General features: G+C 40.1%; 1 protein-coding gene across 8 annotated transcripts in view; it reads right to left on the bottom strand.

The window, feature by feature from the left end:
- The window catches only part of LOC110955972 (muscleblind-like protein 1), a 67253-nt gene that overhangs the window by 37887 nt on the left and 11442 nt on the right, over nt 1–17924 (bottom strand). For 6 of the 8 annotated variants that reach the window (XM_051957926.1, XM_022201179.2, XM_022201183.2 and 3 more), the window contains exon 2: nt 9066–10066. The exons of 1 other annotated variant lie outside the window; for it this stretch is intronic. In XM_051957926.1, coding sequence (XP_051813886.1) covers nt 9066–9239 — 174 coding nt within the window. In that variant the 5' untranslated portion in view covers nt 9240–10066. The remainder of the gene's footprint in view (nt 1–9065; nt 10067–17924) is intronic. One more of the 8 variants, XM_051957925.1, reaches the window with a different exon arrangement.

A 17924-nucleotide genomic window follows, 5' to 3' on the forward strand; every position in this document is an offset into this window, starting at 1 on the left:
CTTTTTCTGTATCCTTTGATCTGCGCACTCATTTGACGAAATTGTAATCAATATTTCATTTTAATGCGCTTTTGTTTTTCTGAAGTTACACAGGCCCTTTATGTAAGTGTCTGCCATAGAATCAGACATCTAGTGGGAATCAGTGCTAATATTAGCAAGCTTCACAAACTAGCTTCCACTTTCTGAGTGGAATAGAAACTTTGCAGGACAATGGGTTCTTCCACATGTCAGGACAGTGCTGCATCTCCAAACAACACACACTCTGGCTATTGAAAGAGGTACCCATGCAAAGACTTGCCCCAAATTGACTTATCCTAAAATGTGTGCTCACAGTGTTTACAGAAAGAAAGGAGAATTATGATTATAGTTATAACTGGTATTTTGATAATTGGTAATCAAGATTGGTATTTGCATCAGCAGTATTTGTAGGAACTGAATTAAACCTTGATCATATTAGAAATGATGACACGCTGCATATCTGTAATTTATATGGGAAAATTACTGCTGCATCTTTAAGACTATGAACTGACCTTATAAAATACAATTTGAACACTCGTTCCATTCAGTTTTTTCCTTTAATCTGGTAAAACTGAGAAATGCTTTAGGATGAATAATTGCAGTAACTGAGGTACCATAGCTGAGGTATTGGCATTGATATCAAGATAGAAAATGTTGAATCACATTCAGACTGGCCTGACTTAATTTGAAATCTTTTTTTCTCCAATGTCAGAATAGTTTATACCCCAAAACCATCTGCTCAGACACAACAACCTAAAGCCCTGATGCGAATGCACATCGTTTTTAAGCTTTACCAGATTCCATCAGAAACAGAGTATAAATAGTCTAAACACAGATGCCTTTGTGATCCAAGCAGACCAAAGTCTGATGACACAACAAAGACTTGTGCGCCCTGTCCATCATGGAAGCACACTTCATTTCTCCCTGATGATTAGCCACAGTTACAAAGAAGCAAAGCCTGAGTCAAACAAATGTCTCCGCAAAATTTTATGAAAAGAGACAAAGGATAAAAATCGCTGCGTGTGAAATGGAAATGAAAGTGTCTGGGACACCTGGAAGAGAGAAAAAAAAAAGACAGGAGAGGAGAGGACTGTCGGATGGGTTGAGCAGAGACAGATTAACAGAGGTAATGAGAGGAGAGGATGAGAGCGAAGAGCATGACAGTAGAATACAGATACAGAGCAGATTAACACTGTTGGAGTACGTTTCCTTTTCAAAGAGTTTTCATCCAATATACAGCATCCCTCTGTGCACTGCACTCACACACTCACAGCTCTACTTGTGTTTTGCACTGGGCTCTCATCTCAATATATATTGCCTTACCTATTCTCCTGTTATCTGCTCTCTTTGCTGTCTTTCTCTCTCTCTCTCTTGAATTCACCCCTTACAATTCTTTTTGCGCCTTTTCAAGGACGCTGAAGTTTACTGTATATGTAGGTCACCATACATTTCCAGTGCTGCAATGCTGGTGTTTGAGAGGCTGCAATGTGACGATGCATGGGTGATTGTGGGTGTATGTGTGTGAGTTGTACAATCGAAAATGGTGCTTGGAGCTAGTGATAACTACAACAGGGAGAGAAAGTAGTAACTCACATACAGTGATCAATTGTAAAGTAGGTGAGGGAACTACGATACACATCAAAGTACATGAGTGTTGTTGTTTCAGGGAGTAATGTGCCCACAAAAGCTGCAGAGCTGCTTTTCTTAAAATCTTACATTATTTATTTTGGTACTTTGGGGGATTTTGAAGAAATATAAAAATACCCTGTCTTGTTTCTGATTACAAAGCGCTTCTTCAGTAATGTCCCAACTGGTGGGTAAATCAAAGTCTTTTTTGTGTGTATATTCATGCCTCTGTGTGTGTGTGTGTGTGTGTGTGTGTGTGTGTGTGTACGTGCCCACTCCAGCCATACTGATAAGTAAAAAAAATTAAAGAGATTTTTATGCATTTTTTGTCTTCTAGGGAGGTTTTGCACTACTTAAAGAAAATATTTTTATAAACTCAGTATCCCTGGTTCCGCTCAGTAAATCTATAGTAGGCGTTATAGGCTTGAATAGGCTGTTTAAAGTGGTCATGGGGGCATAATGCACAGCAGCATCACTGCGGTGGTTGTAAGGAATGCCCTTTGTTATTGCAATACGTTCACCAAGGGCATGTGGAATCACTATTATGATCTTCAACCGCCAGTATAATGTAATGTGCAGTAAAATTCAAAAACAGAGCAGTAGCTTTAACATGGATACACAGCATCAAGTTTTCATTAAGCTCAGACAATAGCACCTTTATGGGCCAACCTTTCAGTTAAGGACATGACTGTGTTGTGTCTAACAAGATGGAGATGACCAGCATCTTAATGAATTTACTCCATGTGGTTCTGTTTTTCTATTTGGTCAACTGCACACGTGCTAGTTCTAAAATCCAGTCTTCATACGTCACATTTAAGTCACTGCTGGATGACTAAATGTGAGATTAACACCAAATATAATAATATATCTTCAGTTATTAATAGTCAGACCTCACACGGACCAGAAAACTCGAGCTCACCACAATTCAGAACTTCAACGAGAAAGTGTGTTTCTTTGTTGAACTTTCTCTTCATCTGTGTTAGTCTTGGTCTGTGTTTTGTTTTATTTTTTATGTTCTGGCAGCCATACTTCCTCGGACAATCCCTGCCAGACCAACAGTTTCTCTATAAACACATTCTTTACTAGGAGCTTGTTTGGCTCCACACAAAGAAATGGATTTGAAACCTTTGCCGTGTGATTGGAGAATTAGCATAAATCAACCAACAGTTAACAATACATCAAAAACAAGCCAACACAAAATCACTGACAGATTGTTGAGAATGCGACATACTGTATTTACACCAGATGCAACACCAAACTGAATAAATGGCTACCAGTCCTCACTCGCTCACCCTCCCTCGCACAATTTGTGCCACATTTGTTGTCACACATTTCCATTGGAGAAGTCAGAAAGAAACGAATGGCAGCAGCATGAGATTAACAAGACAAACAAGTAGATGCTTTCAGTTTCTGCTATTGGATGTACCTATTCAAATCACTATTATAAAGATTCCCATTTGCAGATACAAGAAAGTAAAGCTCCTCGTCCTTGTAGCTCATTCATTGAAAAGGTCATTTTAAGGCATTTGAATATACATTCTCAGTTTTTTTTTTAAACCGTGCTTTGAATTTCTTTAATTTCTATGGAATATGTGTGTGTGGATAGTTTTTGTGTTGTTAATTCAAACATAAAAAGTAATAAATAAATAAATAAACATTCCTCCAAAGTGAAAGTCACCACAAATTAAACCACAGCAATTTAAATTACAGCGCAGGTTATCTGAATATTAGAGCTGTAGGGAACAAAAGCTAGAGTAGGGCTTAAATGTGGAAGTATTCATGATCATTTTGCAGTGGAAATATTTTGTTTGTCATTCTGTTTTTGCATTTTAAAATGTGTTAATTTAATCACATTTTCCGGCAAAACATGGTTTTTATTATTGGCTGGAGGACATGGCTAAATACTGGTAAACATGAACAAACTTGCATTCCTATCCTTTCATGCAACATGTTTTTCCTCTCAAACCAAACACAAAGAGGAAGACTAAGCGAGTAAATCCAACTGCAGCGTATGTTGCTTTTAATGTTGCCGTCATCACAGAGAATTCCCATTAACAGCACAAAGTAATCACCACTAATTTATATCCATGACTACTTTGAAGTTTTTCATGTAATGTTGTTCTCTGTGAAACAAGTAAACTGGTAAATCCTCAGCAGGCTTGTCGACATTGTGATTATCTAACCTTTTCCTACTTTTTCCTGATATATTTCAATCAAAACTGCTAAAAAAATGAATCAAACATTTAACTTTAACAATGTAACTTTATAATTTGGTAGCTTCAAAAGCAGTGATTGAATGTTCTCTTCGAGGCTGGAAAAATAGATGTTAAAAACATGCCAGCGGTGATCTTTAAATAGAGAACAGCAGCTTCTGACATAATGGATTCTAATAATGACTGTATTTGAGAAAAAGTATCAAAAGGCCCATAGGAATAATAGAAATCTTATTGGAAGGAATTACTCAGGAAATCAGCCCACTGTCAGATCATTTTAACATGTCATTAGCATCCAGTCTGTCACAACCCCGTGACTTTCAGGTTCACTCTCACCTGTTTCCCATCACAGCCCAGTGGTAAGTTTATTATATTTCGTCAGCCTAAATACCCCCAGATTTGCTTTTTATTCACTTGCAGTGAGACCAGCTTTGTCTGCAGCTGCTAATAGCAACAAGCTGTTGAATTCCTGTAGCAGGAGCCAAAAGGACACGAGTACTACATTTGTTTTTATCTCTCTCTAACTTCAGACGATTGTTCAACAAGTCCAAAATTGGTTGTTTGTCTGCGCCTTCTAAAAACTGGCTGACTGTTGAGCTAAGGAGTTACTTTGTGATCTGGCACCTCTTTGGATAAGTTTAGGCAGCTGAAAGTATGCGATTCAGGTCCAAGTAAAGTAAAGATTAATTTGAAGCGACCCATTTTGCAGTTTAGAAAAGATGGGATGCAAACTCACTTCACTGTTGAAGTCTTTAGAGATGCATCCATCTATTCCAACCTCATTCCAAAGAGTTTTTTTTCACCAAGACACATCTTCAGCTAATTGTGTCTCAGAGTGAATGTAAATTGGATTTAAGATGTTTAACATTTGCATTTAAAATGAAAATGAAATGTTAAAAATTACCCGAAAATATAAGTAGGTAGTTTTAGGCACTTCAACAAATGACACCTTTTTTTAAAAAAAAAAAACATATACAAAAAAACATATGTGTGTGTGTGTGTGTGTGTGTGTGTGTGTGTGTGCGTGTGTGAAGGATTGCAACCTGTAAACAGGCTTTGGTTAAAACAGAAGGACGTTTTATGCTATTATAATAATACTGTGTCATATTGCAGAGGTTGAGCGTTCCACATTGAATCCATTAAGTTCCATCCAGCTGTTTATCGTAGTTTTCCTTCCAGCAGTAAATGAGTAAATGAACACTATGTGAAATAATTTTGTATTTGTGCCATGCACCTCGACAGTCTCCTTAGGTCGTTGTAAAGATGCTTTTTCTTTGGTATTTTGTGTGATTCCAGGCTGAGAGGGTCAGTCTCGCTGTAATATCAGTCAATCCTACAGAGTCTCTGCCTCTGACTCATTTCCTGTCCGCCTCTATCACTCCATCCTCTCTTACGCCAGCCATCAAATGGAACTTTCCACTACATTCGCCACTGACACAAACACCTATTTTTTGAGGCATCACTGAATGCCTGAATGAAGCTTTTGAGAGAAAGAAGAAAATGAAGACATCTGTATATACAGGCGAACTGGTGAGAACGCATAAGGCTGCGCTGTGTTTAAGCATAAAAAGATGAAGCATTTAATTAAATCTGAGAAAGACGATATGAATACGAAGATAGAAAAAAGTATGAGAATCCCTTTCTGTTTCTCCTGCTACAGTCCCTCCCTTCTCTTGCTGGCCTGAGAAGCAATGAAGGGCGGCTGCTATGACAAATTGTCCAGGAGTGGGAAGCCACGTTTACCACCATCCATCCCTTTACTATCTTTTTTCTCTGCACATCCTACTGACTGTCCTTCCCTTATCCCCTCTCCTCTCTCTCCATGCCCGGCTATGTGTTATGAATTCATCTGCAGATAAAGCAGATCTATCATTCTGTCATGAGTGCAGGGAAGGGAGGTAGACTGTGGAATGCCCTGGCACCGAGAGCAGGGAAGGGCTCTGTGCATAGTGCTATGCTTCCTCGCACATTCCCTGCTGCGCCTGCTCTTGCCCTCTCCGGCTCAGTCCGCCTGTCTGTTTTTCATGATCCATGCGATGCCCCAGCAACCCCCCTTATCCATTCCTGTCTTACCTGTACCAACCGAACCCACCCAATCCAGCGGAGATCCAACCAAACAGCCCATAACTGTAATAACACTGTGCCTGGCTTAGCAAAAAAAATATCCACCCCCAGGTATAAACCAAGGTAAGTTGCGGCCTGGACTGCTTGACTGACTTCCAGCTCCGGTCTCTAGTTACACTGAATAACAGCCTGCTTGCCAATCAGATAGGAGACAAATTACAAGACATGTCCACAGCACGGTAGACAGAACTCTGTGATCCACAACCATCGTGCCCACTTGAGCCAAAATACCCAGATTGACTTCAGTGATATCACCGCGTGCAACACATTTCAAATCTCAAATAATGACCCAACAGTTTGAGGTTTGTGTGTCATGTGTGCACACATGTTGCGTACATGACTTGATTGCGGTATAAATGCACGCAATTGTGTTTATGCAAAATACAGTATATTACAGATTACATAAGGTCAGGATTTATGTTTGGCTCTCGGCCATAACACATGGTGCCGTGGGTCACTGTTTACAGACTACTGTTGGCAAAGTTTGACCAGATGAACTGTATACCCATACAGTATGTACATTCACAAGTGTGTACTGTACTATCACAATGTCTTACTTAAATCCCATTTTACAAATTTTTTTAAGTGTATTGTGCTCTTTTCCTCTGACAGAGTTTTAGTTGAACGGAGCTTACACCTCCTATAAATTATAGATTATATTTATACTTGTTTGTTGCAAGAAAAGTAGAGCAATGCCACAAGGTTTAAGGTATTTTGTCAACTTAAATGTGTTCACTTGGTATTATTTTGTTTTTATCGATCTACAACATCAGGACATTATTGCAAGTAAACCATGATTAATTGCTTTATTGTTATGTTTTCGTGAGCCTCAATCACAAGGCAAAGTTTAGGCAGCAGTCTTGATTAAGTATATATTGAAAAAGTCAATGCTGATTTTAAGTCATGGCACAGAATGCAATTATTTTTTTATGTAATATAAAATTGTAATTTTTTACAAAATCACAGAAATTTTCCCGCAGTTTCCTGTTTTTTCTTTAACTGCACGGAAGAGTCTGTAAAATCCTTTTAAGCATTATGCTAATAATGCAAAACACATTTACTGTATTAATTATACATTAATTTTTTTACTTTTTAAAATTATATACACTATCAGTCAAAAGCTTTGACTTGTAGTGTATAAATTTACATAAAAGTAAAATATGTGACTCTTTATATAAAGTTTTATGTCCAAACTATCAACTGAACATTTTTACTTGTAACGTTAAATTTAAATATTAATAGCTTTATTTTTTCTGCAGTTTTAAATTAATACTCTGTGATTCTGAATTCAAATTAAGTCGATGTTTTTCAGTACATTCAACTTAGTGTATAGACTTGTACTCAGAGAACCAAGATGCACTGTGGGGGTTGAATCCCCTTTGTCCCCCCACTGGCCTTGAAGTGTCAGTGCAGGAGTTTGGTGGTGATACACGGCCTTAATTGTCTTTGCTGTCCACACCTGAGAAGCCCCCAGAGGATACAGTGTCCCGACTTTGGTGATCCCATCTAGTTTCACCCTGCAGTTGATTTTTGCAGTTTAGAATGAGAAGCGATTGGAATGATTTCCATGAAATTTCACAGTCGAATCAGACTGATTGGTAGCAAGTTTGGCGTTCTCCTAATTTTAATTTAGTGCAATAGTCAGGCAAAAAGAAAAAAGTTTCCAATACTTTATCTTTTTTGTTGCGGTTGTTTTTCCCAAATACTTTGAAAACTATTGAACTTTCCATCAGCTTCAGTTGTGCTAAGTTCTAATTAGCGAGTGTCTTGCTACCCACAAAAATTATGACTGTCAGAGGTAAAGTGCCATCACTAAAGACTCTTAATCTTGTTCAACATTTGATCAAAGTCAGAAGCCACAATATTTGAAGTTTTTTGTTGAGTAAACTTAACAACAAGCGTGAGTCAAGGTGCAAAGTCAGTCTCAGACTTCAATACTCTGCACATCTACCATGTACCACTACACTTTACCACCACTGTCTCACAGTGCAAAGTTTTTGTCAGACTAACAAAACCATATCCAGTGAATTTAGCCATATAAGTGGCAATTATGTTTCTTTCAAAACATATTATTCACAAATATTCTTTTTAGCTTTTAAACAGGGGAGACAGGGCAGCACTGTGACATAAATGACTCTTGACATTAATATCAAACTCTCGAAATTAATCATTATGAAAGCTTTAATCAAAACCAAACTCAAACACTTTGGGTTATAATCCATAGAGACTGTGGGGATCCTAATCAGCTTCTGAGTGTCAGTTAAATGCTTCTTGCCACTTAATCCACAGCATTGTGCAATGAATTCTACAGTATATATAATTTCACAATTTCATAACCGCACAACTTCTCGGCCCTGTCCGTTCCATTTTCCTCCCTCTTTCCGTCCGTTTTGCCGTTTTATTTTTTTCTCCCCCTCTCTGAGAGAGGAGCTGCATAGTGGGAGTGTGTTGTCTCGGTGCCAGGGCAAAAATAGACAGTAAATTACAGAGCCTTCTGAGAACACCCCACTGTGCAGCATGACCCCAAAATAACACACAGACATATACTCGCAGACTCACATGTAAATGTGAAATACACAGTATGCTGTCCTACTTCTATATTTCCCATTCAGCCTGTTGATGTGACGATCACAGAGAATCTTTTGCGATGTGCCAACCGACAGTCCTGCTCTAAAGTTATGTGCCTGCAAAGGAAACTCTGACTCTGATTCACAGATGTTAATGCGATTACAGCCTCATCTCAGATTACCAAGACGCGCATACACACTTCTAAAAGTATTTGTACAGATATGCATTCATTCCCTTGCCAAAGCTTAACCTCACGGTACTCGTAAGAAACTCAGCAGCGGAATCTCTGCTATTTCCTTCCATTTAACAAGTGATTGTGTTTTTAAAAGAAGCCCCGATCGATTCTGCATCAATGCCTGAATCACCAAATATACTTTATCTTCATCTCTAACAAGTTCTTGCATTAGTAAATCTCAGACAATGCCTGTCAGCGCTGCAAGCCAGGAAAAGAAGAAGAAAAAAAGAAAGAAAACAGGGCAGTGATGAATGAACATCACAGGTGTTTGTCATACTCACCTTGAGTGAGTCAAAACAGGCAATGACTCTGCCGTTTTCCACTTGACAGCTCTTGGCAGGGTGGGCGAACTTACACTCGCTGTCCGGTCGTGAACAAGTTCCTCTCTGGAATTCCCGACAAACCTCCAACGTCAGCCACTTTGTGTCCCGGATCGGTGTCACATTCACCGCCATTTCAAACCAGGCAGGAGGGGTCGATTAAGAGGAGCAGATATCCAGCAAATGCAGTTACGTGTACGTCTGTGTGTTTCTAATAATACTGGGGCAAACAGTGAGAGAGGATAGGTAAAGGACATGGAGAAAAAGCCAGAGTTTAGAGGTTTTTGTCCCTGGGGTCTGATACTCAAGTGAAGCCCGTGAGGCCTTGGACTCACCTACCACTTGCGGCCCATCCTAAGAGTCTGTTTGTGGCTCAAATAGGAATCCTTCAGTGCCTGTCGCCCAGGGCCTGGGCTGGTGATAGCCACAGAGGTTTGCTTTGTAATCTCTCTCTTTCAAACACACACAGCGCTTCTCCCTCTGTCGCCTTGCTTGCTCTTCGGCTGAATTGTCAGATGAGACGAATGGCAAAACGCATTATCGATCGAGGTGGCCCATGATGAAAAGATGCGTGGCTGGAGGAGAGAAGGGAGGAGAAGGGAGGAGGAGGAGGAGGAGGAGGCTGTTGAAGGGGACAGCAAAAGAGACAAGAGGAGGCGATAAGAGCTGCTTCAGTGTGGGGCTTGGTCTGCAGAGAAGGGGGAAGTGGTTGACTTCCACAGAGGAGGGATGAGTGGCATGGATGGAGAGAGTTCTGGCTGGCAGACGGAGCAGGAGCTGGAGGGGAGGAGGGAGGTGTCAGTGGCGTGGAGGCAGCCTCAGTGGATGAGGTTGGCAGTCATGGCAGTCCTGGTGCTCCTGGTGTGGCTGGCAGCTCCGGCAGACATAGACAAGCACAGAGGCACAGACGGCTTCAGTGGAGCCAAACAGCCACGGGGGTCAGCGAATGAAGGCACTTCTCTCTGTGGAGAAGGAGGGAAGAGTGTCAGTGGAACAGGGCTTAACGTGCACACAAACACAAGGTTAACACACTCACGCACACACACACACACTCACACACCCAGTTCGATTCACACACACAGCTTCATTTGAACACGTTTCTCCATTCATTCTCTCTCACAGTCGCCCTCACAGAGTCTACCAGGCTCTCAGCTGGAAAATCAAACACCATATTGCTAACAGTAAAGCTCAGCAAGGCTCAAGCATTCAGGCACAGACAATTTATTTCAAAGAAGACAATGAAGAAAAGAGAGAGAGAGAGAGAGAGAGAGAACGTGGGAAAAATTATGTGAATGTGCTATTGTGTGGTTTGCAATAATGTTCACAATTTCACCTCAGATTTCAAATGTGCAACAATACCTATAATATTACAATCCTAATTTAAACACCAAGAAAATAGTAAATAACGAGTGAATGTAAAACAACATATAATGAATAAAGTCTCTTTAATACATCATCCGTTAGTTCACAGAAAACTGTAAAATAAAGCAAACCAGTGTTGCAAAATATTAGAATCAATAATGTTTCATTGTTATCAGTAAAAAATAGTGAGTGTTTGAGTATCAAGGTATTGATAAGTGAGTTATTGATCTGTTTGCAGGCTATAGAGTTCCAGTATCACTGCTGGTATGTGGAAACAAAAGAAAAGCGAAATAACAACGAGATGAGGTTACTGTAATGAAAGAGTCAGAAAAGATGCCGTATATTTTTTGTCTTTACTTTTGTTGCATTCCTGCTCCTTAAACTCATTTTGGATGTTCAAACAACGAACACCCAAAACTCCTACAGCTGCTTTGCCTTCAGTAAATACCCTCAAATCTACATCACTTTATTGGCAAACAGGAATCGAACACATGTACTGCTTTTGTGAATATGCTATTATGCGACACTGATATGATCTTTATATCAAGCAAGCACCAAAAAAGACTGTTAAAAGCAAATTAATTTGCCCTTTCTTCCCATTATGAAAGTTTACTAATGTGCCGCTCCTCTTTATGTCTACTGTATGTTACAGAAGTTTGAGATTTGTATTCAGAAGAACACTAGCCGTGGTTTTAGTTGAGAAAGAAGCAAATGCATTCTGCTCTTTGATTTCTGGCCCGACACAGGCAGTGTTTTTGTGCTCAAGTGCTGGTTGGAAACACCAACATCAAAGACTCTACAATCAGCTGCAAAACACTTTCACCGAAAGAGCCAGAAAGACAAACAGCAACAATGATGAATGACGTGAGGGAACGGCAGCACTGGGATTTCAGATCAGCGATCGAACCCACCAGAGCAACTCTTTAAAAATAAATGAAATATCAAAATGTGAGAAAAACAATGATACGGGCCTTGTTTAAGCAAAAAAAAAAAAAAGTTCATGTCTCTCTTAACGGGGAGAGACTTTAAGCCCCACACTTGACGGGAAAAACTTTCACACTCAGCTGGATGCATCACATCCAGACATTTTTCTTCCCGGGCTGTCACATTGCATTCTGGGAACTGAGAGTAATCATAAACTGAAATCGAAGATGAGTCAGGTTGAAATAGGGTATATACCGCAAAAGTCATTTATACCTTTTTATCACAAAATAACCCTGGAACGTACTGATCATGCCAGATATTTCATAGTTATAAAGCGTCAGAGCATCGATTTTTTTTCCTGCTGCGAAATCACTAAACCTGCAATGTGGCCATTACAGATACAAAAAATTGGTGGTTTGAAAAAGAATGAGGACAAAAAAATGGAGGAAAGGAAGAGAAAAAGGAAGATAAATAAATAAATGGCAGTACTTGGTCAAATATTGATTGCTTATGTGTCATGCACTCTTCTCCTATTTGGGCCAGTCGCGGTGGTGAACTACTTTTCCTGCCCAAAGCTGATATTTTGGGCAGCGCATGTGTGTGAGAGTGCGGACATGAGCAAGAGGCCAGGGCAGCCCGCTGGATCTGGCAGGATGGCTGTGGTTAGGAGAATACTAAGAGGACTACCATTACCAACGCATTAAATATGGAGTGACAAAATTAGTCTTCCGCATCGCCTATTCTTACTCACTTCCTGACCTCTCCTGTACCTCCCTTCTATTTCTCTATATTGCACCGCTAAAGCCCAGATGTTAGATGGTAGGAGGCATTTCTCGCATGCAAATAAATGCTGGAAGAGCTACATAAAAATGCAAATTACTTCAAGAATATTAATGTGTATTTATTTAAAGGCACAGCCTGATGTTTTTTTTTTTCAAACTGGATCTCATTTTTGTCTACAAAGGGGGAGCTAGCTTCAGTCACGTTTTTCTGTCATCTATCTCAACAGATGCACATTTTCTGCCTCTGGGCTAACTCTGGCATTTCTAATTAAATGTGTAATATCCAAACCTTAGCAATCTACACATTAAACACAGCTTCCATGTCAACATTGTGACAAAAATCCGCTCTACCAACATCAGTTGCATTAAGTTGCAGTAAACTGCGGACACTTTTTAGTGCAACAGATGTCTAGACTCATCTTAGCATCCAAAAAAAAAATTCAAATAGTTCAACAGATTGTGGTATGAAGATTGAAAATTTCTGAGAAAAAGAGAGCACTGTTATTGAATAAGAAATCTGCATGAGTAGATACCCAGAGCTGAAGTACTCGAATCAGTATTGGGAAAGAAAATGTCCAATCAGTGCAGTTTTAATCAGTACAGTTATCTGCAAAGGCAATTCAACAGCTTGTGTTTCATTTGTACCTGACACATACAGCCACGATCCAAAACACTGCTTTTCTAGCTTTATATCTTTAACCATAACTTTCACTAAACCTCAGCTTAGTTAAAAAAAATTGTCCCTTACTTCTTTCAAAAATAAACACAGACATAATGTCCCAAACTGTTGTTGTGCATTCCATATTGAATGAATTTGTAAAGCTAATACATCACAAATGCATTAAATTTACATTTATCAAGTCAATCCAGCACAAAACTCTGAACACTAAACAGTGTAAATGGGCTGGTATTTGGAATGTGTGTGTGTGTGTGTGTGTGTGTGTGTGTGTGTGTGTGTGTGTGTGTGTGTGTGTGTGTGTGTGTGTGTGTGTGTGTGTGTGTGTGTGTGTTTGAGGCAAAGAGAGCTGTCAAGTGATCAAAACAGAAAATGAGCTTTGTCATTACAATGGCCTGACAGCAACGTTTTACATAGAATCAGCACCTCATGGGTGTACGCCTCCACCAACTAGTCAAGATGCAGTTTACACACATTTCTCTTTCTGTTTCAGAGGTATCACATTTAATAATGGCCAACAAAGTGACCTTTTGGATACAAAATATTATCAGTTCATCACTGCATCTTATTAGAGATTTGTGTGAAAATCTGTCCTAATTAGTGCATGAATTCTTAAGTTATGACCAAAAATGCGTATTGTAGGTCACAGTGACCCTTGTCTGACTCATAGATTGGATATTGATTGCTGGTGTGAGCAGGCCATTGGTCACGCACATTTTTCTCCTCACCTGCCTTTATCTCGGCGTTACTGTTTTTGAAATTCCCTTCACTATTGGAAAAAATAAGTTTTGCTGAGGATTTTGACTGTGCTGTAAGGTTGCCCTGCCAATTTCAGTCATTTTATGAACGAAGATTGTGTCCTCATGCAATAATCCACCATAACAAGTCCCTTTGTCACTATTTTAAGAGGACAAGGTTGGCTCAGCTCTGGTTTAAAGCCAGGTGGTCATTTTCCCCCTACAATAGTCTGGCTATGCAAGATTACAGTGATCCTGACCTTTGACCTTTGATCACCAAAAGCTCTTCCTTAAGTGCAAGTGAAGGTTTGTGCCAAATATAAAGAAATTTACTGAAGGCGTTGATAAGACGCCACGTTTACAAGATAGAAACAGAAACATTCTAAAACATAATGCCTCCATGCTAGCAGCACACAAACTTGCACACCCAAAGTACCAGGCTCACCACACTGCTGCTAAAGCTGCTTCAGGGGCCATGGTTCTGAGCAGAAAGGAAATGTGAGATCAGAGCGAAAACCCACTAAATATCCAGTAGCACTGAACTCTACCATGCACCCACATAAAAGAGAATATGCTCCATTTCCCAACGACTGCATGAATGAAAAAGAAGCAAACAGCTGGGGAATGTACACAGATTTGATTAGACAAACTTATCCTTGAGTCCTAAGGCAATGACATGCTAGTTTTCTCAAAGGACTTATGTTTTCTGTGGATTTTCATGCAGCATTTGTGTAATATCCAGACGGAAACAGCTATGACAAAATAAAAACAGACTTTATAAATGGGGCTCCACCTCTGCAATGTATTATTAGTGCCAGTTCCACAGCAGAGAGTGAGTGAACCTGCTGCAACGAGGCTCACCTCAAAACACAGGATTAAAACTAAGGGGTAACAAATGTGAGAAATGACTCTGGCATTGAGGAATTATATAAATAAAGGAGTCATCAATAAGCATCTTAGCATATGTGAATAATGCATGTGGCCATTTCCCATAGCCAGAGGCAGAAGATATTATTACACCATCAGATCAACTAGCCAAGGTAATAAGTTGGAGAGGAGAGAGAGATGGAGAAGGCTGGGGATATTACGCGCCCACAAATGGCTCATACCCCACCTCTCCATAACACAAAACACACACACACACACCATTTAGAGTACACAGAGTAAAATACTGGCTAAATATTTTCTCTCATTCCTGCCTGGTCGACCTCAGCCGTGACATGCGGTCTGCAGAAAGCAGAGTGTAATGCTGAGAGTGTCACCAGAGTTCATGTATCTCCTCATTTAAAGAAAGCCATCTGATCTGGCGCTAATCTGTCTGCTAAAATAGTGCCACTCGCTTGGCCGAACTCTGGATTATTCCATGCCTATGCCAACTCTTCAGGAAGAGCACACCGATTTAGGATGGAGAGACACCACTGTTGCTGAATTACACACTAATACGTCAATATTGCTGCTCTCTGTTCATTACTGATAATGTACAAACAAAACCAAATCTGTTGTGACACAGTCTTTGATCGAACAAAGACTGTGTCACAATATTCCGCCGCCTGGAAACTCTGGAAAAGAAGCGAGCAAAACCAAATCTGATTTACAGCGCGTATAACAAGGGTGCACGCTAACATTTGCTAATTAGCGTTGAGGGTAATCCATTAAAATTAGGTCAATTCAAAGCTTCATTTGAATGTGGCACGAGATGAAAAGTTAAGACAAGGTCACCGGTTAGCATAAATCATCCTGAGTTGCAGATCAGTGTCAACTGCATAATATTTGTTGTGATATTCCATTTAAAAACGCAAATGTCAGACTGCTGGTGGCACCAGCAGAAAAGTCATGGGATCACTAAATCAGCAGGATTCATGCACTAGGTACCATAAATGTCCATAAGAAATGTCACAGAAATCAATTTTGGTAGTTTAGAAAGTCTGGACCGAAGCAGTGGAAAAGACAACCAATATTTCCATCCTGAACATCACAATAAATAATTATTTATGCACAAGAATTAATTTACAATGACATTAGCACCACGTTTTTTTTATGTTCCTTCATTTCTTGCTATCAATGTGCACTGTTCAAGGGTTAAACCACGTGGAACTGGACTGCAGCCACATTCAGCCCTGCATCTGAGCCCAATACACAGACAGTGAGAGAAAGAATGAGAAAAAATTGCATGAACATGAGCCAGAGATCTGGGCCATTTATTTACCTTGAATGACTTCCAGAGAGAAGAAGGTGAAAAGAAAGAGAGAGAAAAAAAGAAACAAAGCAGGTTCTTCCATGTTTGATTTCCTATGGTTGATCTATGAAAGATGGTATCAGAGAAAAAGAAACTTTCTGGGAAGAGGAAACAATTTTCTTCAAAACAAAATTCCCCCAAGAGAGTCACAAAGTAAACTCTGTTAAAATGCCCTCAGAGATGCTGTCTAGCAATCAAAAGGTCGTGTTTGTTTGGGGAGTAAGTTGACGGTTCAGACGTTCCTTAAGCATTACAAATTCAGTTAAGGGCTCAGAATTCAATTTTTAGGCTTTCTCTCTGAGGATGTTGTGAAATATAGCTGATTAGAAACGGAGAGATTATTATAATTTACCTGAAATTTAATCATGCGGCAAGTTTTTACAGCAGGTCATGAGTCAGGAGGTTGAGAGGAGCAACTTCCAGAACGCAAAGGAGCGAAAGAGGAAGGAAAGTCGGAGGAATGGAGGGGAAATTTGGTAATGTGAGAGGTTAAAGGCCGCTGACTGCAGCAGCAAAAAGCAGATGCTGGACGCTTCGTATTACACTGCATCACCGGCTGACCAGGATATCATCTATAAATGACCTGAGCTGCCCTTTATACTGATAGGAGCATCAGGGAGAGTGGGGAGCGGGGTGGGCAGGCTGTGAGAGACAAATACCGTAGAGGTGGTGACAGGAAAAGGATAGAGGCTAGAGGGAGAGTGATGGGAGGCAAACAGGCGCAATTAGCAAAAGTTGGTGGGAGACAGAGGTTGGTGTCTGGTAGTGAGAGGGGGAAAACAAGGTGAGCACTGGCAGTTATAAGAGAGGAGGAATCAGAGAGAAAAGTAGGGAGGGGAAAAGTAGAATTTTGTTCCATTTCAAAGCTCTGCCGACGCTCTGCTGTGATACCATCTTGACATTTCTCATCTCTCTTCATTTATCTTTCTGTGATCCCCACCTGTTCTCCTTTTTTTCTACTTCTCTTCCCGCGCACGCTTCAGTATTTCTTGCTTTTTCTCTCCCCAAGTACTTCTTAGAAATCTGCTCGCCTTCTGCTAAGTTGCACTCAGGGTATCATGTGACATAAACAACTTTGTGAACGTGGCTCGTCTTTTAATAGTAGCTGTCCTCATTTTATTCGCCCACTGTCTCGGCCCCCTCTATCTCTCCTTCTCGCCGTCTCGCTTCTCATTCCTTGTTCACACAACACCTTATGCTGCAGCACCACAGCAATGTGCTGCAAGGTCATCATCGCCACGGCAACTAGATAAACCAGTGTTTAAAGCAAGGACAAAGCAGTTCATGGTGTCAGGTCCAGCCTCATATCATAGCGGCGCAGTGGAAATCATGTGGAAGACGCCGAGTTTTCAAATGAACGCTTTGACATTTGAACAGTATCGCCGACTATAGAGTGTCCGCTAATGAGGCGGTTCGCCAAGATAGTGCTGTAGAAAGAGAAAGCTTGTGACACCAAATAATTTAAGTTAAACACTGGGGCTATAAATCTAGAGCATCCCTGACATATTTAGGGACTGTATCAACCAAATTTTCGCATACTGGGTCTCACCCAGAATTCTCTGTTCCATCCGTGCCTCCAAAACTGGAGATGAGTGACAGCCTAACTGAGTTCTCTCATCTAAAATTAGTGTTTATTGTTGCTAATTTAAGGAGTTCTATCAGAAAGGAACAGTAGAAATTTAGTTCTGCAGGTTAATGTGATTGTGCAAACCAGTGGTGTGTAGTCAAACCAAGGTCTGCACACTGATAAAGCCTGACAGCACTGAAAAGATCAGCGCCCATCCTGATGACAATAAAAGCCGTATAATATCACATTAACAAAGATGCTAAAATCTAACATAACAAGTCTTCCAGTGTTGCTGGCCAGAAGACATGCTCCAATATTCATCAAATTCTCACACCATATTTTCACAGAAAATCAGTCCAGAGCAATGTTAATTTTGTCATTGGAAACCAATAATACTGCCCCCAAATGAGACTAAAAGCAAGACTATATTTTGTCTTTGTTCTAGTATAACAATCATTCTTAGTTCAGCAAATATAGTAATCTTCATCCACAGATCCATTTAAGTGGTCTTTAAAGCCACCAGTTTGGTGATGTAG

This window comes from Acanthochromis polyacanthus, chromosome 13, assembly GCF_021347895.1.
Source record: "Acanthochromis polyacanthus isolate Apoly-LR-REF ecotype Palm Island chromosome 13, KAUST_Apoly_ChrSc, whole genome shotgun sequence".
Lineage (NCBI taxonomy): Eukaryota > Metazoa > Chordata > Actinopteri > Pomacentridae > Acanthochromis > Acanthochromis polyacanthus.